Here is a 26,074-nt window from a genome sequence, read left to right as displayed (position 1 = left end):
TCAAAATAATGTTCCAAAATCTATGTTGTCGTTTTGGAAATGCGGGTCCAAGTCGGACATGGTCGATAGGCAGAGGTTTGGTGGCCATGCTCGGGTGGATAGAGTCGGAGGTGGGACGAGGAACCAACGATCGGAGCTGGGCGCGGACGAGCGATTGACGCTAGAACTCGTGACATCTGTGCCATCGTGGGTACTATACGAGGCGAGTTAGGTCTTGGCTCGGCCACCTCTGCGATCAAAGCAGTCACTTGGTTTGATCTGCGACGATGAAGGGCCTCTGAGTTCCCGCTGCTGGCATTCTCCATCCCGTGGCAATATGTCCCTGGCCTCCTCCTGAGAGTTTGATCCAAGGTCTCGGTCAGGATCTGAAACCCCGCATCCTGTGGAGGATCCACGGACTCGAGTGGAGTCTCAGGAGGAAGCTAAGAGGCGGACTCATGAAGAACCATCTGGCTCCTCTCCACCATCGTCGCCTTTTTGACATAATATAAAATATAATTACAACATTCATATAGTAATTATGAAACTTGAATGCATAAGATAAAAATTAAAATATAATAATACTTACATGAAGAGACTCTACTAACTCATTGCCAGCTCGAACATAAACGTCGCCAAAGACGTCGATTTCCTAGAATTTGGATCCCCCCTAAATTGAACAAGAGAAGAAAAGTGTTAGTACGAAAAAAAATATATATTAATGACATTAAAAATTTAATATAAACAACTTTATTACCCGCAGCCGTGCCTCCATCCTATATGAGAATGGCCTGGAACCCGAATGGTGGAGAAGCATCTTCTTATTCCTATTGCCCTTATTTGCTTTCGCCACCTTCTGTTATACAAAAAATAAACGTGTTAGTTGAAATTGAAATGAAATATAAATAAATAAATAAATAAATATGATTAAAAAAACGTGTAATAATATTGAAATGAATTTTAAAAAAAAAATTTACCACATAATCAGACTCCTGGAAATGATCGCAGAGCCATGCCTAGCTATCTTCCCGCCCCTCCAGCTCCTTTGGGCAACCCTCCTGAAGAGCGACCTGCAGATCATCAAATGATTGGAAATGGTGGTGCAGGTCGCTCTTCCATTGCTTGTACCTCTCAGCAAAGAGTCTGTTGATGTACGCCACTAACTCGTCATCGAGGTCCTCTAAATTGTAGTTCGTCTGCAATTTATTAATTACATACATTAAGTAATAGAAATATTGAAAGTTTGAAAGAAAAACATTTAAATGGTAGGATACATACCGACAGCTGTCCAAGCACCTCCGTCCGCATCTCCTCAGGCATGACCTTCCAAGACTTCCATTGCATAAGGCAATAGGTCAGAACGACGTGACCAACGTCGTGGGCCAAAGAGCTATGCAATTCAGCCGTTGGTGCAGCCCGATGCCGCGTGTCGTATCCAATGCTAATACGACTGTTGGTCACTCGGGTGACCTTCACCTTCTTCAATTGCCGACAAGGTCCCCGAGTGTTCTTCTTGGCTGTAAAGAAATAGAAATTATATTGTTAATAGTAATCATACAAAAATGTTGGACAACAACAGATGGAGATCAAGGCAATCTTTACCTAGCTGTGATCCCGACGCACCAGTACCATCGTTCGAAGTAGTGTCACTTATCTTTGGGGCGGTGACGTCGGCACTAAGAGGTTGCGCCACAGATGACGCTGATGACGCCGGGGCATGTGGTCGGGGATCACGAGACAACCTGCTCCATCATCTGGGCGATGATAGCAGAGGCCGGAGGAGGCGAACTCATCGTGCTCACCGTATACGGCCGAATAAGGTCCGACATCTTGGCCAAGGAAAAACATGTAACATTTAATAATTTTTTTTGGTAAAGCATGTAACATAGTTAATGTAATTGGGTTAATGTGTAATGAAATAAAAATAATAATTTCAACAATTAATAAAATAAAATAAAACATATCAGAATTATTAACATAGCGATTCCAGAGTATCCGGGACTCTGATCGAAAATCAATCGAATCCTATACAATCCTAGAAATACACGGAACAACATATGTGATTTTCAATTTGATCCAACGGTCTGAACACATTAAACTCGAAAATCGCACAATAGGCGAAATCCGTTCGACATTGAAACGGTAACCAATTTCAAATCCAAAAAGACCGACGTGCTTGTGACAACTAGAGGATCACAGTGGGACACAATGTCTCTCTACTACAGTACCCACGCGCCGTCAGGGCATGGAGTCCAAGGCGATAAAGATCGCCAGACAATTCACAACATTTATGGCCAAGCTTCCTACCCTAGGTTCAAAACAACAATTGGAGCCACTTTGGTTCTTGGGCCTACCCCAAAAAATGGCCGGAAGTGGCCGGAAATTGAAATCAATAACCGGCCGATTTATTTTCTACAAATTCACATACCAAAACTAATAAATTCATACAATCCTATCCAACCATCAGCTAGAGCATGAAATTTAGTTGGGAATGCATACCTCAATCGTCGGGTTTCGTGGCCGGAGGAGAGAGAAATCAACCGGCGAAAATCGGGCCAATTCCGCAGTGTTGCGCGGCGGAAGGAGGCTTCGACGGAACTAAGCGGAATGGCTAGGTGTGGGTTTTTAAGTGGCAGGAGGTGGGTTACTGGCGGCAGGGATATCGGGAGAGAGGGAGACGAGGAGGAGATAGACCAAACCGAGTGCATCGTGTTTTTCAGAAATTTTGAGTCTTTGCGCGACGAATGGACAAAACCGTTGCGCAAAATATAATTTGACTTTTGCGTGACGATAAACTAACAACCGTCGCGCAAAAACATCACGAGGATGAAAATTTCGGCCCCTTGTGCGACGGTAATTCTGAATCCGTTGCGCAAAAACGTAACCCCGCCCATATTTTCAGCCTCTTGTGCAACAAAAAATAAAAACCGTCGTGCAAGGACACTAAACCCTAAAAATTTCAGACCCTTGCGCGACGAAAATCCAAAAACCATCGCGCAAAAATGTCAAGCCGCCAAAAATGCAAGCAGCCCCTTGCGCGACAGTTCAGCAAGCACGGACGAAAAACGTTCCACATTTCTGACTCTTGCGCGACGACAAGGTATCCGTCGTGCAAAACCGAAACCCTCCGTGAACCCTAAACCCTAACCCTAAAGCCATAGCATACCATAATGCGACGATGCATCCTGCGTCACACAAGATACTATGCACGACGCATCATTATTTTCGTCGCGCAAAGGTTATATGCGCGACAGCTACCTCCGTACCACAAAAATTTGCGGACAGTTTGCTCGTTTCGTCGCGGAAAATTGTTTAAAATCATGTTTCTAAATTCCCCTTTAAATGGAAAAAAAAAAGTGGATGTTCCTTGCCATTATTTTGAAAAAATGATTACAATGTGGATCATAAGGTCTGATTTGAATTAGGATTGACCAATTTCGATTTAACAAATACGTAATTACTCATCGAAGTTAGAATACATTGACTTGTACAAACTCACCACAATGTCAATGAGGCATAATGTTTATATACATACATATACATATATTTCCTCCTTGTACACACATACATTATATAGATGGCATGCACATAGATGTATATTTATATATAAAAAAACCTTCATATTTATATATACATTATATATTTATATTATTGTACAACATATAAATTTATAAAATCATATTAATAAATTCCCTTAAATATGTCATTATTGGTATACACACGAAAAAATATATATATATATATAGATATACATTGTATATTATAACTTAGTATAATGTATTTTATACATTGTCTATATTCATATATTTATGTATATATCTTTGCGTGACGACGGAGATATTCGTCGCGTAAACATCTCTTGCGCAACGAATGGTATTGTTTGTCGCGCGAAGGTTCCTTGAGCGACAGTGCAAATTCAGTGGTCGCGTAGAACATCTTGCGCGACGAATGGTGGTCATTGGTCGCGTAAAGATCCCTTGCGCGACGAATGGTGGTCAATGGTGGTTATTTGTCGCGCAAAAAATGCGCGATAGTTCGCTTCTTTCGTCGCGCAAATATATTAATTTATTATTATTTTAATTTTATTTTGCAAAAAATATTTTTTTTATTTTTTTATGAAAAAAGTTATAATAAATAACTTATTTTTTTGGCTTAAAAATAAACAAATAATCCAATTCATACATTTAGAAATTTTTTGAAGTTGAACTTGGAAAAATAGTGATTATACAATTTAAAATATGGCATTAGATTTGTTTATTTTTGTTTCAATTATAATGGAGAATAATTACATTGACTATGTTTTACATGTTTCTCATTTTCATATTTTGGTTCTTCTATTTTGCTAAGGAAATGTTAAAGTTTGTTTAAATTTCTCAATTTCTTTTGTAGCCCAATTTATTTTAATTTCTCATTTTCTTTTCAAGGTTCTGCAGTACATATATATTGAAATACTCATATTTGGCAAAAGCTTTACATAAACATAATTAACTTACAAAAAATTGCATTGATTATGTTTTACATGGGAAGTCGCAAATAAATTATACTAATCATCATCAGAAGTATAATAACTTTTGTTATCGTCGCTATCTTCACTTGTGGTCTCCCAATCCTCCTCCTTTATAACTACATCATCGAAAATGTGGTTCCCCACTGCAACATCGTAGCGTGGAAGATCACCGAGGTCAATTCTAATTGACTCAATCGGTATTTCAATTGAAGAGACTCCTTGTATCTGAAACGGTTCTTGTATAACACTTCTACGTCATTTTCCATTGAAGATTCTGCGGGTTGGGCAGCGACGTTGTCGGTTGGGTCTATTTCTGGTATAGCATACACGTTCCTCTGATCCATCTTCTGAACAACTTTCTAACCGCTCCCTGCTTTAGGGTCATCTAGATACACAATCTGTGTAGCCATGTTTGCCAAAATGTAAGGGTCATCATCATACCAAGTTCTATTAATGTTCACAGATAGTAAGCCATGATCAATTTTAACACTTCCCTACCTACTTGGGTTTGTATCAAACCATCGACACTTAAACATGATCACTTGGTATCGGTCTTTGTAAAGCAATTGCACAACAGTTGTGAGTTTGCCATAGATATCAATGTCCGTACTTTTGCCTCCCCCTGGGACATGAACACCGCTGTTTTGCATACACAACTTGTCATCTCGTGCAGTTCCCAAAAACTTAATGCCATTAACATGACAACCTGAGAATAATTCTGCCCGAATGGGCCCGAACGCCAAGTTATATAACTCTTCACTGTAAGTAGGGGAATTCGATGATTTCAACTTATTCACCTAATATTGTAAAAAACAGAGTTTTTTAGTTTGAGAATACTAAATAGTAGAATATATATGTGAAAAACAATTATAACTTACATAGTTTAAAAACCATTGTGGAAACAATTCACGGTGTTTCTTGGCATACAAATGTGATGGATGTTCTCGCTTTATCATCTCCTCATGCTCATCTAAGTATGCCATTATCTCATCACAATTGTTGAGTACGAACCAATGCACTACCTCCATGTCATTTCTGGAAAACGACTCTCCTCGTGCAGGATCTCCAAAGGGTCGTGTGCTTTGGGCAAAAACAGAAAGTTTCTCATTTCTCACACCTCCGTCATTAGTGCGCTGAGAACGATTGAAATCCGTCTCGATATCTTTTTAATACATTCCACAAAAAGTAAGCAACTCATATTGAACCCATGCCTCTATAATTGATCATTCGGGCTTCACCCTGTTGCGTACAGTTTTTTTCAGCTCGCCGAGAAACCTGCAAAAACAAAACGATTCGATTCAAATTAGCAAGCGTGGGATAATGATACATAAACAAATGATGAGGAACAAGCGTACCTTTCTATTGGATACATCCAACGATAGTTGACAGAACCAGCAAGCAATGCCTCATCTGGCAAGTGAACTATCACGTGGATCATACTTGTAAAGAAAGCTGGAGGGAATATCATCTTAAACTTGCATAGGACTTGGACAATGTCATGCCGGAACTGAATAATGTCTACCTTTCGCAATGTTTTTGCCGTCAGCTGTGAAAAAAATCTTGACAACAACATCATTGGTTTCACTACATCTTCTGGCAATAAGTGTCGAATACCCACAGGAAGTAGGCATTGCATAAACACATGACAGTCATGGCACTTTAGTCCAGTAAATTTACCCCCGTCAACATTTATGCAACACACAATATTAGAAGCATACCCATCAGGAAACTTTACAGACGATACAAACTTTAGAAAATCTTTTTTTTCACTCGGTTTGATGGAAAAAATGCAAAATCCCTTGTAGCTTGATCGTTGTCCCTGTTCATCCATAAACCCCTTCGTATGCCCATTCTTTCCAAATCAAGACGCGCTTTGATCGTGTCCTTTGTCTTGCCCTTGATATCTAGAATCGTGCCCATCAATGTGTCAAACACATTTTTCTCAACATGCATAACGTCTGAATGTGTAGAAGGTCTGAGCCGACTAACTGTTTTTTCGTATGGAGCAAAATCCAAACGGTTAAGTTGTTCCAAGATCTCATCACCGGACCATTCCCTCGGTCTGAGGCGACGCTCTGTGTTCCCGTCGAACTCTTTATCCTTTGTCCGCCACTCATAGTCCCATGACAACCGTCTCCGATGACCAAGATAACAAACTTTTCCAGCATGCCAACCAGAAGTTACATATTCCTTGCATACAGGGCATGCCATATAACCCTTTGTGCTCAATCCAGAAACCATTGCATATGCGGGAAAATCATTCACAGTCCACATAACAGATGCCCGCAAAGTGAACATCTTCCCAGTCGATTTATCGAACGTGCACACACCGTTTGTCCATAAATCCTTCAGCTCATCAACCAACGGCCTTAAGTACACATCGATTGACCTGCCAGGATCCTCAATTATCAAAATAGTCATCTCATGTCTGTGGCAGTATGCGTCGACATATACAATCGCTGCAGCCTAGGTTTCAGGGGCAAATAACGCATAAGTTTTTGTGGGATCTTAGTCATTCTATTCTGAGAAGTCATTTTGAACCTTGACTCATTGCATAGAGGGCATGTATCCAATGTTTCGTACTCTTTGTAGAATAACATGCAATTGTTTTTGGATGCGTGAATTTTTTCATAACCCAATCCAAGGCCATTCAAGACCTTCTGCGCGTGTCTATGGTCTTTCGGCAAACAATTGTCCGTCGGAAGCATTCTCTTGAAAAGGCCCAAAAAGTAATCGAAACACTGATTCGACATACGATACTTTATTTTTCCCTGCATTAGCTCCACAATGGCCGTAAGAACGGAAAAACTATCGGCCCCCGGGTATAACTCTTGGTTGGCATTTTTTAACAGTTTTTCATACTGTTCGAACTCCGCATTGTCTATTGGTGTAGGCATGTCATCTTCCTCTTCTTGATTGATGTTGGTCTATGCAAATGGAAAAGCATCGTTTATAATATCCATGACTTCTTTATTAGGATCCAAAACAGGTTCAACATTGTGGCCCTTGAAGAGGAAGCTTTGTCTAATTGTTCCCTGTGATGGTTCCAAGTGTTATATGTCTCGATCATTCCACTTCTTACTAAATGAAATCGGACATTTTCAATTGTCTCCCACAATGTGTTGTTACACCTCCTACACGGACATCGAATTCTAGCTACACTCGGGTTATGTGTACGTGCAAAGTCAATAAAATCATCGATGCCATCCAAGTATTCCTCTGCGCATCTATTCGGATTCTGTATCCACCTCTTGTTCATAATTCCTGGAAGCACAATCAAAATACAACAATCACAACCACTTCATACGCAATCATAATGCCTCTCCTTATGTCTCTGGTAAGGGTTCTATCCTATTCGGGAATGCATAGTCATGTCACGTAATTTATAGCTACATGAGATTAGATTTCGATGTGGATAAATTCCGGTAGCATCTCAATACAGTTCTTATAGAGATGACACCGTAAGTACAAAATACCTACGTACCACCCGAAAAACGTATAGAGATGACACCGAAATCACCACAACCGAAACCTAATCCTATAGCCGTAAATTACGTGACATGCCTATGCATTCCCAAACTGTCTAAATAATGGGACAATTCAAGAAATAATTGGACCGCAATCATGCATTACGCATCCATGCACGAAATCCAACTACCCTCAAACGGGAACTAAGTTTAATTAAAAATTAAAAAAATATGTACGAAGTTAATTTCAATTAACTTCGTACATTACAACACATTGTGTTCTGTTGTGAAATTATTGCAAGCGCACAATTCGTACAAGTAATATAGAAATAAGTAGAGTGTCGTTCCCACGAAGACTGTAATTTCCTATTAACTACCAATTATGATTAATTTAGAAGTTTATTTGAACAGTTAATTAAGAAGATTGATTGATTCAAGAAAACTAAAACAATTATGAAAAATAACAATTTAATTAACGATAGAAAATTAAGATGATGAGACACTAGAGCATCCGATTTCACCATAACCAATTCTACTTAATTCTTATAGCCAATTAACCCTAATTACTATCCCTGTTGACAGTTGGTTTCTCCTAATTCATTCGATATCCCCTCTCGGGCTCAACCAAAAGTATTCTCAATTAACAACCCATTCTCTCTCGAGCAACGGATTTAGAAAACTAAGAACCCATTAAGTTCTATGAGAACCTACAAGAAAACTGCATGAGTCATGTTAGTCCCTCTCGGGCACTCATTCAAGTCATGATATTTGTTACAAGAAGCAAACACCAAACATCTCCTCTCGGTCTCCGCTTGGATCATCAATTAAATATTAGCTAGATATTTAAATCATTAAGAACAGTAACAAATACTCAACATGGGATAATAATAAGGAATTAATATAACTATAAAAATTGAGTATTCATGGTTAGGCTACATCGTAGCCCTAGCAAGGGAAATTAGTTCATGACAGAAGAAAATATAAACAAGAGAATTATTGTCATAAAACCAATTTGGCCGATGGACTTGATCTTCAGAATCTTCACAGGAACACCTTCAAAAGCTCCTCAAATAATGCAGCAGCAAATTCTTGGCTTCCTCTGATATTTCTCTGGTTGTATGAAAGTTGGTGGAAAAATATGGTAGAGAAAACGATGGTGGAAAAAGATTCTTTGGCTATTAGGTTAAAGCTTTGTATTTATAGGCCAAGGGACTCCTCCAAAAATAAGGAAGATAATATTTATTTAGGAAGGAAAGGAAAAACAGGAATGTATGAGAAAAACCAATACCTATTCTCAAAAGGAAGTTACATGCGGCTTCAAGTCAAAGAGGGAATTGGCTTTGGGGTTTTAAAGGAAAAATAGGAAAGTATGCTCAAGGGTCCAGCCGATACCCACGCTTTGCTCCAAAAGTAGCTGACCATGGTGGCTCAATCAAAAAGGTAACCAACAATTGTGAACAATTGTTAAGCCAATCAGCTTTTAATGATGACAATAGTGCAATTCATTCATATTGACCATCTCATTATTTTGTCATCTAGCATCTCTTGCAATTGCTCAGATGATGCAACCCACCATTTCTACAATATCAGCAATTTACGTTGGGTTCTTCTTCATGAGAGAGGCATTAATGTGATGGTAAGCTTCTCTAACTCAATCTCTCTGGCGCTGGTCACTGAGACCAGTTGTGGATATAAATTGACACTTGCACAGATGCACCCCAGGTGTTTGATGAAATGACAGAGTGACTTCTTGAGATTTTGTTGAGATGATAATTCCACCCATTTTGATCCCTTAAGCTTCCAAAATTATAGTTTTTGCTCCAAAGCCTTGCTAGGTATGATTTCCTACAAAATCTTCACCAAGCACATTAAACTAACCAATTTCACATGAAAACAATGCAAATAAAGACAGATTATATATGCAAAATATGAATATATCAAACTACCTCAAACCTATCTTTTGCTAGTCCTCGAGCAAAATTAGAAATAAAAACAAAAACAAAACAAAACGAAAAACTAACTAAACCACTTTCGCAGGTAAACTCGATGGCACTTAGCGTGTGCCACAAGCGAGTTAAACCTCTAGGTGTCCCCAGTAGGAGGAGTTGTGTCTCCGAGGGTTTACCAGTCACGATACCCACAAACGTTTACTACAAAACAAAGTCGTTAAAGACACCACTTTAACAGGCTAATAAAAATCAATGCATGCCAATCACATTTGCATCACTAAAGATATGCCACTTTGAGTAAATGGCATCATAGTGTAATGTGTAATACCAAAACTCATAACATCAAAGCTTAAAGACAACCACACTCGAATACCATGGAATTATTTCGCCTTGACTCTAATCCTCACCGGATATCACTCTATAATTTTTCTCTCAGAATCCTAGGCTTACACTCAAATGTCACATATGTGTATGAAGATATGTAATGGAAATCAAATATTAACACATATGCTTAGCTTGAAGAATAGCAATTTCTGAAAATAATGTCTCATGAAAAGAATTGAATACTAAGAACTAGAGTACATACCTCTCCTCCAAGCAAGATTTCCCAAAAGATCAGTTAGGTCTTTTACTTTGGTTGTAATGAAAGGCTAGGTTCGGGTTAAGAAAGAAAGGAAAGGAATAAAAAAAACTTAGGACATACCAAAGCATTATTCACAATCACATATACGGCCAGCTCCTTTTGACTTTTTGTACCACTCAGCATCCAGGGATTGTGCATATTTTCTACTCCGTTTGGAGTGATTTTGAACTTTTATTCTTTTGATTTGCAAAATATTTTCTTTTCTTTTCTTATATTTCTTTTCTTGCAATTTTTGCACAAACACCTCGGTACACGCCAATTCTTTGGTGTAGAGCTCAATCTTCTTATTTTCATCACTTTGGCACATCCTAAGCTATAAGGTATGGCTTAGAAACGGGTTATATAGGTTAAAAGATAGTAGGGGTGATGAAGGAAGGGCTAAGTGTTTGGTTGCAAAGGGGTTAATGACGCACACAAAGGGGTAGGATGAAAAGTCTTTTAGAGGGTGAAAACATGCATAGCCTAACATCATCTCTTATGGTCCATCCAACTTGGAAGCAACATACCTACAAAAATAAGAAAATTCTTTAGTATCCAATACAAACCTAATGAGAGCAATCTAATTAAGAATAAAATCGAAGAGTGTTTAAGAGTAGAAACAATGAAACCCCTCTCAAAGAATGGCTTTTGGCTCAATTATCTCACAAAGGTAGTCTCCACTAATATTCCATAGTCATTCGAGCATAGCAACCTTGTCCACCAAAACATTACGAGTATGGTATTGTGAAGTGCAAAGATTATAATGCAATCACCCTTCATGGCAACACGTTAGTAAAGCATTCATGATCAAAACATGGCATATACATCTCTATTAGCAAGGAAAAGTGACAACTTTAACTAGAATTTATGTTTCACAAAAACTGCTTCTTTTCAATTTTGACCTCAGATCAGTTTTCAACAATTATCTCTTAAAGTACTGCATGGATTTTGACAAGCCTTATATGCTCACAAAATAGACAAAGAAACGCATAAATTTTCTTTAGACCAAATACCAGAAAATAGACTAGAACTGCATGAAAACTGATCTTAAATACAGAACACAGTACAGAATCGCAGAAATATTCCAGTTCCAGACCCCTGTTCAGAAAAACAGCTATAACTTCCAAACGAAAAGTCAGAAAATTACGAGCCTTATATGGCTGGATTCAGCACGAAAAACTGAAGAAGGCAACGGGGCCAAATCTTCAATTCTACCACAGATTAAAACAGTATTATCGAAACATAAACACCAATGCTTTGCATGACTCGAAAAAGACTAAAAACGAAAAAATTAAAAATTAAAATGAATGTTACCCACCTCAAACCTAAATGAAACATTGTCCTCAATGTTTAAATAGAAAATAAGAGCAAGGACAAAGAATAGTAAAATAAATGAACGAGGGAAACACACAAATAAAAATTAAAAAGATAAGGAACGAAGGTACCTAGTTGGGTTGCCTTCCAACAAGCGCTTAGTTTAGAGTCAATAGCCCGACTTTTGGATGCGTTTACTTGGGATCATCGAGTAGGACGGTGCTCTCCTCCTCAAGAAATGCGGCTGTCACATAAGGTTTGAGTTGATGGCCATTAACTTTGAAAGTTGTACTGTCACGATCGTTCTTGATTTCAATTGTCCCATAAGGATACACTGTTAACACCGTGAATGGCCCAGACCAACGAGAGCGAAGTTTCCCAGGAAAAAGTTTCAACCGTGAGTTGTAGAGGAGAACGCTTTGACCCACATAAAATTCCTTCTTCAAGATGTGCTTGTCATGCCACTTCTTTGTACGGTCCTTGTAAATTTTCGCATTCTCATACGATTCATTTCGAAGTTCCTCTAGCTCATTCAATTGTAACTTCCTCTTCTCCCCTGCTGAACTCATGTCAAAATTGAGTGTTTTAATAGCCCAAAACGCTTTATGCTCCAATTCCACCGGAAGGTGGCATGCTTTCCCAAAAACAAGTCTATATGGTGACATCCCAATTGGCGCTTTGAACGCCGTTCTATAAGCCCATAGTGCATCATCCAATTTTAATGACCAATCTTTCCTAGAGGCACTCACCGTCTTTTCCAAGATTTTCTTCAATTCCCTATTCGAAACTTCAACTTGCCCACTAGTTTGCGGATGGTAGGGAGTAGACACTTTATAGGTGATGCCATATTTTGCAAGAAGGGAATTAAATTGACGATTGCAAAAATGCGTACCTCCATCACTAATAATTGCACGAGGGACCCCAAATCTTGTAAAAATATTCTTTCGTAGAAATCTGACCACAACCTTGGCGTCATTCGTGGGTAGGGCAGTTGCTTCGACCCATTTGGATACATAATCCACTGCAACCAAAATATACAAATTCCCATATGATGCCGGAAACGGACCCATGAAGTCAATACCCCAAACATCAAACAATTCCACCTCCAAAATATTATTCAAGGGCATTTGGTTTCGACTAGAGATATTTCCTGTACGTTGGCAAGGATCACACCTTGCAACAAAGTCTTGAGCATCTTTAAACAAAGTAGGCCAGAAAAATCCAGATTGTAGAACCTTGGCCGTAGTCTTGGAAGCACCATAATGGCCTCCACATGCCAAAGTATGACAATGCAATAATATGCCAGCCATCTGTCTCAGGTACACATCTTTGTATAATTTGGTCAGGACCGTGCTTCCACAAATATGGATCATCCCAATAATAATGTTTAATAAATGATAGGAATTTCTTTTTCTGATAAAAAGACATATGAGGGGGAAGAATACCACAAGCTAGGTAATTTACAAAATCTGCATACCAGGGAGTGATGAATTCTTTCTCAGAGTTGATGGAAAATAATTGCTCATCCGGGAATGTCTCTAGGATAGGCCCAACATCTTCTATAACTTCATCCTCACGGACTAGCCGAGAGAGGTGGTCGGCCACCACATTCTCAGACCCTTTTTTATCTCGAATTTCAATATCAAACTCTTGAAGTAATAAAACCCATCGAATTAGTCTTGGTTTTGCTTCCTTCTTGGCGAGCAAAAATTTTAAAGCTGCATGATCCGTATACACAATTACCTTCGCACCCAATAGGTAAGAACGAAATTTATCGAATGCAAATACCACTGCTAACAATTCCTTTTCCGTAGTGGCGTAGTTCAGTTGAGCATCATTTATGTACGACTTGCATAGTGAATTACATGTAGTAATTTATTCTTCCTTTGACCCAAGACAGCTCCAATAGCATAATCACTGGCATCACACATAATCTCGAATGGTAATTCCCAATCAGGTGCCATAATGAGTGGTGCTGTGGTGAGCTTTTTCTTCAATAAATTAAATGCCTCCAAACAGTCTGAATCGAAGTTGAATTCAGAATCCTTCAATAACAACTTGCAAAGAGGCTTTGTAATTTTTGAGAAATCCTTAATAAATCGACGATAAAACCTAGCATGTCCCAAGAAGCTTCGAATTACTTTCACTGTAGAAGGGGGTGGTAGCTTTTCTATGGTCTCAATTTTTGCACGGTCAACCTCAATACCTCTTGCTGAAATTTTATGCCCCAACACAATTCCTTCTTGTACCATAAAATGGCATTTTTCCCAATTGAGAACTAAATTGGTTTCTTCACATCTTGCCAACACCAATGCCAAATTATCCAAACAAGAATCAAAAGATGAACCGAAATCAGAGAAGTCATCTATAAATACCTCAATAAATCGCTCCACCATGTCAGAGAAAATGCTTATCATGCAACGCTGAAAAGTGGCACGAGCGTTACATAACCCAAAAGGCATACGACGATAGGCAAAAGTGCCAAATGGACATGTGAAGGTCGTTTTTTCTTGGTCTTCAGGCGCGATAGGGATTTGATTATATCCTGAGTATCCGTCTAGGAAATAGTAATAGGCATGCCCAGCAAGTCTTTCTAGCATCTAATCAATAAAAGGCAGTGGGAAGTGATCTTTTCTGGTTGCAGAAATCAATTTCCTGTAATCTATGCAGACTCTCCATCCTGTAACAGTTCTTGTTGGGACTAACTCATTATTTTCATTTTTTACAACAGTCATCCCTCCTTTCTTTGGCACAACCTGTGTAGGACTTACCCAACTACTATCAGATATAGGGTAAATAATACCTGCATCAAGCAATTTTAATACCTCTGCACGAACCACTTCTTTCATGTTGGGGTTCAATCGGCGTTGATGCTCCACGGATGGCTTATGCTCCTCTTCCATTAGTATTCGGTGCATACACATAGAAGGGCTAATACCCTTGATGTCAGCGATTGTCCACCCAATTGCAGTTTTATGTTTTCTCAAAACCCGTAATACTTTTTCTTCTTCAGTTTCACTCAAATTTGCAGCAATAATAACTGGTAAAGTTTCAGAAGTTCCCAAATAAGCATACCTCAAATGTGTTGGCAATGGCTTCAGAGTGAGTGTAGGTGCAGCAATCACAGAAGGTGCAGCCTTAGGAGGTGCTGCTCCTAGTGGTTCAAACTGATTCCTTTGCCTTGGATGGTATGGTTGTGATGCATCCAAATATAAGGCATATTCAGCAACCATGGGGTTGTCATCTTGGGAGGTAGCAGCATGGACCAATGTAGATTCCAATGGATGGCTCGGATTCTCCTTTTTAAATGTGTCTGAAGCAATTTCATCTATTAATTCCATGTGAAAACAATCCTCCGCTTCTCTTGGAAATTTAATTGCTTCAAAAACTTTGAATGTCGCTTGTTCATTCCCAACTCTCAAAGTTAGTAAGCCTTCTTCCACGTCAATCAGAGTCGTGAAGTAATCAGGAATGGGCGGCCCAAAATTAGCTGCGTGTCAGAATCTTCTTCCATATCCAAAACTAGAAAATCCGCCGGAAATATGAGTGTATCAACCTTTACTAGAACATCTTCTATAATTCCATCTGGGTATGTGATTGACCTGTCCGCCATCTGCAAAGAAATAGTAGTGGGTTTAATTTCACCAATACCAATCTTTTTAGCAACAGATAAAGGTAGTAAGTTAATGCTAGAACCCAAATCACATAAAGCTCTTTCAAAGAAATTATTTCCAATAGTACATGGAATTTTAAAACTCCCTCTATCTTTTTGTTTTGGTGGAAGCTTCCGTTGTAAGATGGCACTGCACTCTTCTGTTAGTTGGATTTTCTCGTGCTCTCCAAATTTCCTCTTCTTGGAGAGAATGTCTTTCATGAATTTTGCATAACTTGGCATTTGTTTCAAAGCTTCAGCAAAAGGAATGTTGATCTGTAACTTTCTGAACATCTCCAAGAATTTTGCAAACTGCCCATCAACTTTATTTTTTCTCAACCTCTGTGGAAAAGGGATTTGTGGGACATATGGCTTCAATTGAAGAGAAGGAATTGGTATAGAATTTTCTTCTTCTTGGGATTTTTCTGTGGTGGTGATTGGTGGTGAAAATGCATGCCCCATTTCTGCCGCAGACTTCTTAGCTTCTTTTTCTTACTCTAATGCTTCTTTTTCCAAGTCGATCGCTGTATTTACTTGCTTCCATTTGCGAAGAGTGATTGCCTTTGCTTGTTCTTGATTTTTCGGGTTAACTTCAGGTTGGCTTGGAAATACTCCTTGGTTTCTTCCACTTATGACATTCGCTAATTGGCCAACTTGCACCTCCAAATTCTGAATAGAAGCTTGCTGATTCTGAAATTGAGTTTTTGTTTCAGTCATGAATTGGGTGGTAGACATAGTCAACTGAGTAATAGCATCTTCCAAATTTATTTTCTTCTCTTGAGCCGGAAAGCCAGGTGGTGGTCTTTGCACATTCTGAGTATTGCTCCATGAAAAATTTGGATGGTTTCGCCAACCGGGGTTGTATGTATTGGAATAAGGATTATTCCTTTGTCGATTCAATTCTCCAACCTGATTGACTTGCTCAGCAGACGCAAATGGGTTCCCTGTGGTACACTCTGAACTTGGATGAGGGCCTGCACAAAGTTCACAACCAAAATTAGTACTAGTGTTTATAGAATTAACACTTAAAGAATCAACTTTTTTAGTAAGGTTAGAAATTTGTGCTGTTAGCAAAGCCATAGCATCGACTTCCAAGACCCCAGCTGGCTTCAGATTCATTCTCTCACTTGGCCATTGGTAGTTGTTGGATGCCATGGTCTCCAATAATTCAAATGCTTCGATAGTCGTTTTTGCCATTAAAGCCCCTCCAGCAGCTGCATCAACTAGTGTCCTGCTTGTTTGACTCAACCCATTGTAGAAAGTCTGAACTTGAATCCAGGTTGGGAGCTCATGGTGAGGACACTTGCGCAATAAGTCTTTGAATCATTCCCAGGCTTCATATAGAGGTTCCTTATCATATTGAGCGAATGACATGATATCTTGTCGGAATTTTGCAGTTTTGGCTGGTGGGAAAAATTTAGCAAGGAATTTCTTAGATAAATCATCCCAAGTACGGATGGAGTCTTGTGGCTGTGACAGTAACCAAAGCTTGGCTTTATCTTTCAAGGAAAAGGGGAATAGCCTTAAACGGATCGCATCGTCAATTACTCCATTGAACTTGGACGTATCACAAATCTCCAAAAATATCGCAAGATGGATGTTGGGATCTTCATTCGGTAGACCACAAAATACAGATGAATTCTGCAGCATGGTGATCATGGCTGGTTTGATCTCAAAATTGTTGGTTGCAATAGCAGGACGTCGGATCGCTGAAGGAGTTGCCACTGGGGGCCAAATTCCCCCACGGCTCTTTCTGCTTCCTCCGCCATAGGTGTGGATGGTGGTTCCACCAAAGTGTGCTTTTCGTTTCCTTTGTTCCGCTTATGAAACGTACGTTCGATTTCTAGGTCAAGTGGTATGAGTTCTAGGGTACGAGAACGGTGCATACACGGATCAAAGTACCTGAAACAAAAAGAAGAAATTCAAATCAAACTCAGAATTAAAATATATTGATATTAATAGAAAATAAAACAGTCCCCGGCAGCGGCGCCAAAAACTTGTTGTGAAATTATTGCAAGCGCACAATTCGTACAAGTAATATAGAAATAAGTAAAGTGTCGTTCCCACGAAGACTGTAATTTCCTATTAACTACCAACTATGATTAATTTAGAAGTTTATTTGAACAGTTAATTAAGAAGATTGATTGATTCAAGAAAACTAAAACAATTATGAAAATAACAATTTAATTAACGATAGAAAATTAAGATGATGAGACACTAGAGCATCCGATTTCACCATAACCAATTCTACTTAATTCTTATAGCCAATTAACCCTAATTACTATCCCTGTTGACAGTTGGTTTCTCCTAATTCATTCGATATCCCCTCTCGGGCTCAACCAAAAGTATTCTCAATTAACAACCCATTCTCTCTCGAGCAACGGATTTAGAAAACTAAGAACCCATTAAGTTTTATGAGAACCTACAAGAAAACTGCATGAGTCATGTTAGTCCCTCTCGGGTACTCATTCAAGTCATGGTATTTGTTACAAGAAGCAAACACCAAACATCTCCTCTCGGTCTCCGCTTGGATCATCAATTAAATATTAGCTAGATATTTAAATCATTAAAACAGTAACAAATAATCAACATGGGATAATAATAAGGAATTAATATAACTATAAAAATTGAGTATTCATGGTTAGGCTACATCGTAGCCCTAGCAAGGGAAATTAGTTCATGACAGAAGAAAATATAAACAAGAGAATTATTGTCATAAAGCCAATTTGGCCAATGGACTTGATCTTCAGAATCTTCACAGGAACACCTTCAAAAGCTCCTCAAATAATGCAGCAGCAAATTCTTGGCTTCCTCTGATATTTCTCTGGTTGTATGAAAGTTGGTGGAAAAATATGGTAGAGAAAACGATGGTGGAAAAAGATTCTTTGGCTATTAGGTTAAAGCTTTGTATTTATAGGCCAAGGGACTCCTCCAAAAATAAGGAAGATAATATTTATTTAGGAAGGAAAGGAAAAACAGGAATGTATGAGAAAAACCAATACCTATTCTCAAAAGGAAGTTACATGCGGCTTCAAGTCAAAGAGGGAATTGGCTTTGGGGTTTTAAAGGAAAAATAGGAAAGTATGCTCAAGGGTCCAGTGATACCCACGCTTTGCTCCAAAAGTAGTGACCATGGTGGCTCAATCAAAAAGGTAACCAACAATTGTGAACAATTGTTAAGCCAATCAGCTTTTAATGATGACAATAGTGCAATTCATTCATATTGACCATCTCATTATTTTGTCATCTAGCATCTCTTGCAATTGCTCAGATGATGCAACCCACCATTCCTACAGTATCAGCAATTTACGTTGGGTTCTTCTTCATGAGAGAGGCATTAATGTGATGGTAAGCTTCTCTAACTCAATCTCTCTGGCGCTGGTCACTGAGACCAGTTGAGGATATAAATTGACACTTGCACAGATGCACCCCAGGTGTTTGATGAAATGACAGAGTGACTTCTTGAGATTTTGTTGAGATGATAACTCCACCCATTTTGATCCCTTAAGCTTCCAAAATTATAGTTTTTGCTCCAAAGCCTTGCTAGGTATGATTTCCTACAAAATCTTCACCAAGCACATTAAACTAACCAATTTCACATGAAAACAATGCAAATAAAGACAGATTATATATGCAAAATATGAATATATCATGTTCCATCACACACAATGTAACCACAAAAAATAACATAACAACCTAAGTTTAACACAATGTAATTAATTTAAATTATTCAAATATTAAACAAATAAAATACCTTCTCAATTGTTCTCCACCAATTGCTAATCACACCAAATATCTCTACAGAGAACGAAATTAATAGCATTAGTTTGATTTCACATGAATACACTCAAACTAACAACAAAATATACTCACCTACTAATTGTAGTGAATTCCTAGGAGAAGGAGCAGCAGAGGAAGCAGAGGAAGCGGCATGATGGCAGAAATTCTCGACTCGCCTCTGCCATGGCAAAACTCAAATTTGAAGAAGACTAACCTTTCTGCGCGAAAGCATTATTCGTCACGCAAGAATTCGTCGTGCAAAGATCATATTTCCTCACGCAAAACTTCAGATTAAATCGCGCAAATTCAAATTTTCGTCGCGCAAGTGCGATCCGACATCAATTTTAGCGCCACTGCGACAACTTTTTCGTCGCATAAGTTTGCGTCGCGCAAAGCGACAAAATGCGTCGTGCAAAATCACAATCTCATCCCGCAACAAGCAGCCGACATCTAATTTCTACGCGACGAATGGTGCCTGGTCACACGATTTTGGAGCCAAAAACTACTTCCGCTTTTTGCGCGACGGAAAAACTCTTGTGTTGTGCAAGAATAGTTTCGTCGCGCAAGATTTTGGCCCCACAAAATTGCCTTTTTACATTGCGCGACGTATCTGTTTTTCGTCTCACAAAGTTTGTTTCGCGACAATAGTTCTCGTCGCGCAATTGTTTCGCACCAATAAAACTTGGCCCGCGTTTTTTCTGCCTGGTTTGCGCGATGATTTATTTTTTTGTCGTGCAAATTGATTTTGCGTGTGAAATGTTTCGTCGCGCAAACATTATAAGATTTTGCCCTACCGTATACATTTTTCGTCGCGCAAATGTCTCTTGTGCGACGAAATTTGGTTTGTTGCGCAAATAGTAAAATGTAGTAGTGAGGGACAAATCAACGATGTGTTTATAAGAAGAGCTTTGGTAGACTTGAGTTCCTCTATCAACATATTACCTCTGTCTGTGCTTACGGCAGCTGGTATCCCATTATCCAAAATTGTCCAATCACAAACACGCATCAGCGGTTTCGGGAATAAGAGTGAAGTCACAGTCGGACACGTGCAAGTAAATTTGAAGGTTGGGCCGATTCGGTCACATACCAAGTTCTATGTCATAGATGTGGATGTGGCTTACCATGCTTTGCATAAACTTGTGGTCTCTACTTATCATCAATGTGTGAAGGGAAGGATTGGGCTGAGGCCATTACGCATACCTGGAAATCAAGCACTGTTCAACAAAGATGAAGCTCACAACTCGAGGCAGAATTCTGCATGAATGCACAGTCTTTGGAAGCAACCCATCCAAGGATTTCGGGACCTACCTTCCTTCATGGATTGAAATTCGTGATCTAAGCAATGAGGAGCTCATCACCATTGTCAATCGAGAGAGGAAGAGGCACTCGAAGGTCAACAACCATGCCTATGATCATCCCCAATGCTCGAAAGTGACGCTGCCCGATGGGCGTACCGTGTACCGCTTATGACGGGGTTGGGGGCTTGACCGTGTCTTATGGGAAAGCCCCGAGTATGGAGGATAAGTAGTGCAAGCAAACAGCCGTAACGGTCCCGATGACAAGGCACCCATGCCTTGTGTTTTCCAAGAGCCGATGACAGCACCTAGACACATTCAAGATGGATCGACAGCGGTAGCTGAGCAGCTAGAAACAATTGATTTGAGTGAGGATCCCTCTGCCCCAAGGCCCATCTCCATCAGCGTTCATTTGACAAATGAAGAGAAGGAGGCCATGGTATCTTTGCTAAAGGAATTCCAAGATGTGTTCGCTTGGAGCTACGAGGAAATGCCTGGCTTAAACCCAAACTTAGTAAGTCACACTTTGAATATTGAGCTCGGTACAAAGCCCATTGTGCAGCCAAGGAGGAATTTTCATCCCGAAATTGAAAAGCATATCAAAGTGGAGATCGAAAAGCTGCTGGCCGCTGGGTTCATTAAGCCAATCAAGCATCCAACATGGTTAGCAAATATTGTTCCTGTGAAGAAGAAGAACGGAGTAATTAGAGTATGCACGGACTATCGAGACCTCAACCGAGCTTGCCCAAAGAATGAATTCCCACTGCCCAACATGGATATCCTGATTGATTCAACCTCGGGTCAAGGCTTGCTGTCATTCATGGATGGGTTTAGTGGCTACAATCAGATCAAGATGTCACCCAAGAATGCTAAGAAGACAACCTTTCGAACACCATATGGGAATTTTTATTACACGGTCATGCCATTCGGTCTCAAGAATGCTGGCGCTACCTACCAAAGAGCCATGACAGCGGTGTTTCACGACATGATGGGAAAAGAAGTCGAGCACTATGTGGATGACCTTGTGGTGAAGTCCAAAACCAGAGAAAGCCATCAGGAAGTTTTGAGGCGGGTGCTAGAAAGGTGTCGGCTGTATGGATTAAAGATGAATCCAAAGAAATGTGCGTTCGGGGTTTCATCCGATAAATTCTTGGGGTTTCAAGTACACCAGCATGGCATAGATGTGGACCCCGAAAAGACTAGAGCCATAAATTCTCTCGCACCGCCTAGAAACCTAAAGGAACTGAAAAGCTTCATGGGAAGATTGTCGTATATTCGACGCTTCATCCAAGGTCTTGCTGCCACTATGAGTGTTTTTACCCCCTTACTCAAGAAGGGCAAGCCGTACAAATGAAGTAAGGAATGCCAAGAGGCCTATCAGCAAGTGCAACAAATGATCACCAAGCTGCCCACTATGAGAGCACCCGAAAACCGAACTCTTGTGTCTTGCTCTTATTTATGCCGCGCAGCGCTTGCGACATTATTTCCTTGCTCACAAGTTGCAACTCATAGTGAAGTCTGACCCCGTAAGATACTTGCTCATAAGGCCGGTGTTATCTAGACGTCTTGCCCGTTGGTTGCTACAGCTATCCGAATTTGATAAAACATGCACCACCCTAAAAGCCATCAAGGGACAAGCTGTGATTGACATGCTGGCTCTATTTCCCGAAGTAGAAGAATCAATGCTTTCTAAAGAAGTCTGGGGGAGCTGTCGAAAATAGTTGATGTTGTTACCGAAGAGGAACCGTGGACCCTCTACTTTGATGGGTCTTCTACATCGAAAGGTGGAGGAGCAGGTGCGGTGCTTGTTAATCCCGAGGGGCAGGCCACATCTCTCTCATTCAAGCTAAATTTCCCATGTACAAACAATATGGCAGAGTACGAGGCTTTCATCACAGGGATGTCCACAGCAAGGGAGATGGGTGTCGAAAGAATTAAAATTATTGGAGACTCAAACCTAGTGCTGAGTCAATTACAAGGGAATTTCGCTATGAAAGAGCCAACATTGACGCCATATCGTTGCTGAAAGGCTTGTTCGTTCTTTCAAACAAGAAGTGTTAGAACATATTCCTGGGGTTACTAATAGATATGCTGATGCGTTGGCCACTTTGGGATCGAAGCTCTCATTTGTTGAAGAACAACCCAATATTGCCGTGATCAAGAAAGACATGTCATTGATCGAAGCAATGGCTCAAGAGGAGTAGCTGGAAGAGGATGACTGGAGGAAGCCTGTGAAAGAAAAAATAGGTAAAGGAAGCGACATCAAAGAATTGAAAGATTATGCGATCATCTTTGGGGAACTATACAGACGCCTTCCATGAGGTATTTTGACCCGCTGCATAGGGACAACAGAAGCACGAGTGAAGCTCCAAGAGGTACATGAGGTCACTTGCAATTTGGAGCCAATGATCAGCTTGTATCTGCGTTTGTAATGTAAGGGTTATTACTGGCCAGAAATGAGGAAACAAGCAGCTAAAATTCAAGCCAATTGTCCCAAGTGTGCAATGATACCCTCCACCGAAGAATCATTCACCATCTTATTTACGGAGGATTGGAGGGCTCCGTACTTGGCATCCTTCATCAACGGAGTCCTGCCAACCAATCCCAAGGATGCACGCAAGCTCAAAAGGACAATGAAAAGGTACTTCATAGATGGGTCAACTCTCTACCACAAAGGGTTTAATGGTGAGCCATGCAAGAAATTCATGCTGGAGAATGTGGTGAGCACCAAGTAATGAAGAGGCTTCACCGGCAGCTGCTGAGTGTTAGGTATTATTGGCCTAAAATGAAGAATGACGCATACAACTTTGTGAAGAAGTGCCACACATGCCAAGTCCACGCCAATTTAAGTCACAAACCCCCCACGCTGCTGTAGGACATGAGCACTCCTTGGCCCTTCCACACTTGGGGGCTTGACTTGATTGGGACTATCCATCCACCATCTGACGGCTACATATGGATCCTCACAGCCACTGAGTACTTCACAAAGTGGGTGGAGGCGATTCCTCTTCGAAAGGCCACGGGGGCTGCCGTCGCAAATTTCATCCGTGAATATATCGTATGCAGATTTGGGATCCCGTATAAGATTGTCACCGACAATGGCACCCTGTTTGTCAATAAGCAAGTGAGCTCGACGCTTAGTGGCTATGATGTCAAGCATCGTCGCTCCACGCCCTATTACCCACAAGAAAATGGTCCAGCAGAGGCCACAAACAAAATTTTATTGAGGATCCTAAGCAAAGTGGTCTATGAGTATGAAGGAGGTTGGAGTGTTCACCTGCCGGATGCTTTATGGGCTTACCGCACCTCTCCAAGAAGAGCCACAGGTTCTCGTCTTATTCACTTGTGTATGGGTCCGATGCCATTTCACCGGTAGAGATTACCATCCCCACTGCCAGAGTAGCAGCTATTAACAACCTCGAATGGGATACAAAGTCGTGCTTGGAGTGGTGCCTGCTGGATCTCGAAGCATTAGATGAAAAAAGAGCGGAAGCCAAAAGAAGGACAGTGCTATACCACAAAGCTGTAGCCCAAGCCTATAACAAGACAGTCAAGCCCCGAGCCTTCAAACAAGGAGACCTCATGCTAAAAGTCGTGGAGCATGTGAGAAGACAAGTGTCGGGACCTTCCAAGTTTGCTCCGCAATGGGAAGGCCCATTTGCAGTCAAAGAAGTCTACAGCAGCGGTTATTATCGCTTGGTCTCTGTCAAAGAAGGCATCTGACGAATCCTATCAACGGGAAGTGGCTCAAGTCTTACTACTGCTAAGTTAATTTTATGCCCAGCACCTTTTATTATCGTATTTCCCTTTGTTTAAATATGAATTCCTTCTGTCTTACCTTCATATTTTGAAAAAAAGACACTTTTGTATGATGCACCGTCATGGTAGCAAGGGCTTTGTAGTGAAAATGAACGAATATTTTGAAAAAAAAAAAAAAAAAAAAAGGGGTGTCATGTTCTTGAAGTTTTACTGTTACTTACATGTTTCCAAATATCCTTTAAAAAAACCAAAAAACTAAAAACAAAAAGCAAAAACAAAAAAAAGAGCATGCACTTAGCAGTAGGGCATGCCAAGCAAAGCTACTTCAATGGGGTCCCGAACGGGCGAAAAATACCAGGCCCAAGCAAAATAATATAAAGAATGCAAAGTCAAGCTATTACCAAAAAAAAAAAACAAAAAAAAAAACATGCAACCTTTTGGTGTTGGAACAACATGATACGCATAACACCTAGGAGTTTTATAAAAACCTTGGTAAGAATCATGCACGTACCAGCTTGCCCTTTTTCAAGAAAAACACGGCTGTTTTTCAATTCAGATGTTAGATAAACCATGCAAAAGAAACTTTAGAAATTCTGCTCCTGTCGAAATTTCGACAGCATGTACCTTGTTTTCAAAGATACCCAACCTATCAGAGAATCTCAAGCAATTCACAGAAACAGACTTATATCCAACCAAGCAACATATATATATATATATATATATATAAGAAACGCAGATTGCAATGTGTCTCAAAGCATCTAGAAAATAATACAAATTCTAACGGTTCAATATTACATCACAAAGTCATAGTTGCTAGAATGTTCAAAAGAAAATACACAGTCGCGACAGGAAGAAATAAAACTACGCATGTTAAAGAAGGGAGGTATATATTAAAGATAGCTGATGCTGAAAGAGGTAGCATGATAAAAAAATAATAATAATAAATAAATAAGGAATGAGTTAAATACCTTGAAGCTATGGGGAATGCCCGAAGAAGATGGAGGAAGCCATAGGAGACACTCTGTTCTTGCCTCCACACATTCGACCTTGTCGTGAAACGCCTTTAGCAATAAGAAGGGCATGTAATTCTCGTTGTTTAATATTCAAGGGGTTGGCAGCAGCCCTTATCTCATCAGAACCATGTGATAATGCCATGTTGTGAATGGCCAGCGCCCCGAAGACGGCACGTGCTAGGTCCTTCACGAGATTAAGAAGGAAATCCACATGAAAGCCCAAAGTCATGGCCTCACATATCGCATCCCACCAGCAAAATAGCCTGTGATCAGTGATATCAAGAAGCTGCATGGTGTCTATCTCGTGAAGCACTAAGCCAAGGGCTCAAAAGGCAGCACACCTTGAGAAAGAGGAGGTGATGTCGGAAGCTTCCATAAAACTCCCGTATTTGTCAATGAATTTTCTCAAGATTGCAACCGTCTCTGGATACACAAGTGCGCCTTGGAATGCCACATAATCATTGAATTTGTGGCAAAGTGGAAGAAGCTCGTCGATGGATCGAAGAATCGTGGCACTGTCGTCAAAAAGGGCTTTGAATGTCGTATAAGAATTCTCCCAATCCTACCAAGACATGCTTTTGTCGGATAAATGCCCCCCGGAGGTACTGCGATAAAAGCATCACCATCCTTGTGGTTTGTCATCAATAGTTTCAGCGTGAGGCGGCTTCTGGAAGTGGCGGAGAGGTGCCACCACCACGTCGGATGTGCCCAAGATAGGAGAAGTGGGAGGAAGTCTG

At 40.2% G+C, this 26,074-nt stretch overlaps 1 protein-coding gene, 1 non-coding gene and 2 pseudogenes across 2 annotated transcripts; 2 read left to right on the top strand and 2 right to left on the bottom strand.

The window, feature by feature from the left end:
* Positions 1–20: 20 nt before the first annotated feature.
* Positions 21–6,907, bottom strand: LOC148916718 (uncharacterized; annotated as a pseudogene).
* Positions 6,908–12,032: 5,125 nt separating this feature from the next.
* LOC103328423 (uncharacterized) lies at positions 12,033–17,936 on the bottom strand (annotated as a pseudogene).
* Positions 16,776–16,882, top strand: LOC148916717 (small nucleolar RNA R71). The gene has a single exon (XR_016127548.1). It is a non-coding gene; the product is annotated as a small nucleolar RNA R71 (small nucleolar RNA).
* A 5,507-nt stretch (positions 17,937–23,443) lies between the features above and the next one.
* Positions 23,444–24,288, top strand: LOC148916716 (uncharacterized). The gene is made up of 2 exons (XM_089052266.1): positions 23,444–23,891; positions 23,942–24,288. Exons 1-2 carry the CDS (start codon positions 23,444–23,446, stop codon positions 24,286–24,288), a joined length of 795 nt encoding a protein of 264 aa, XP_088908392.1.
* The last annotated feature ends 1,786 nt before the right edge of the window (positions 24,289–26,074 follow it).

Source organism: Prunus mume, linkage group LG5 (genome assembly GCF_029339155.1).
Source record: "Prunus mume cultivar Tortuosa linkage group LG5, ASM2933915v1, whole genome shotgun sequence".
Taxonomy (NCBI): Eukaryota; Viridiplantae; Streptophyta; class Magnoliopsida; order Rosales; family Rosaceae; genus Prunus; species Prunus mume.
Note: the sequence above shows the minus strand (reverse complement) of the source record. Positions and strands in the feature narration are given on the sequence as shown.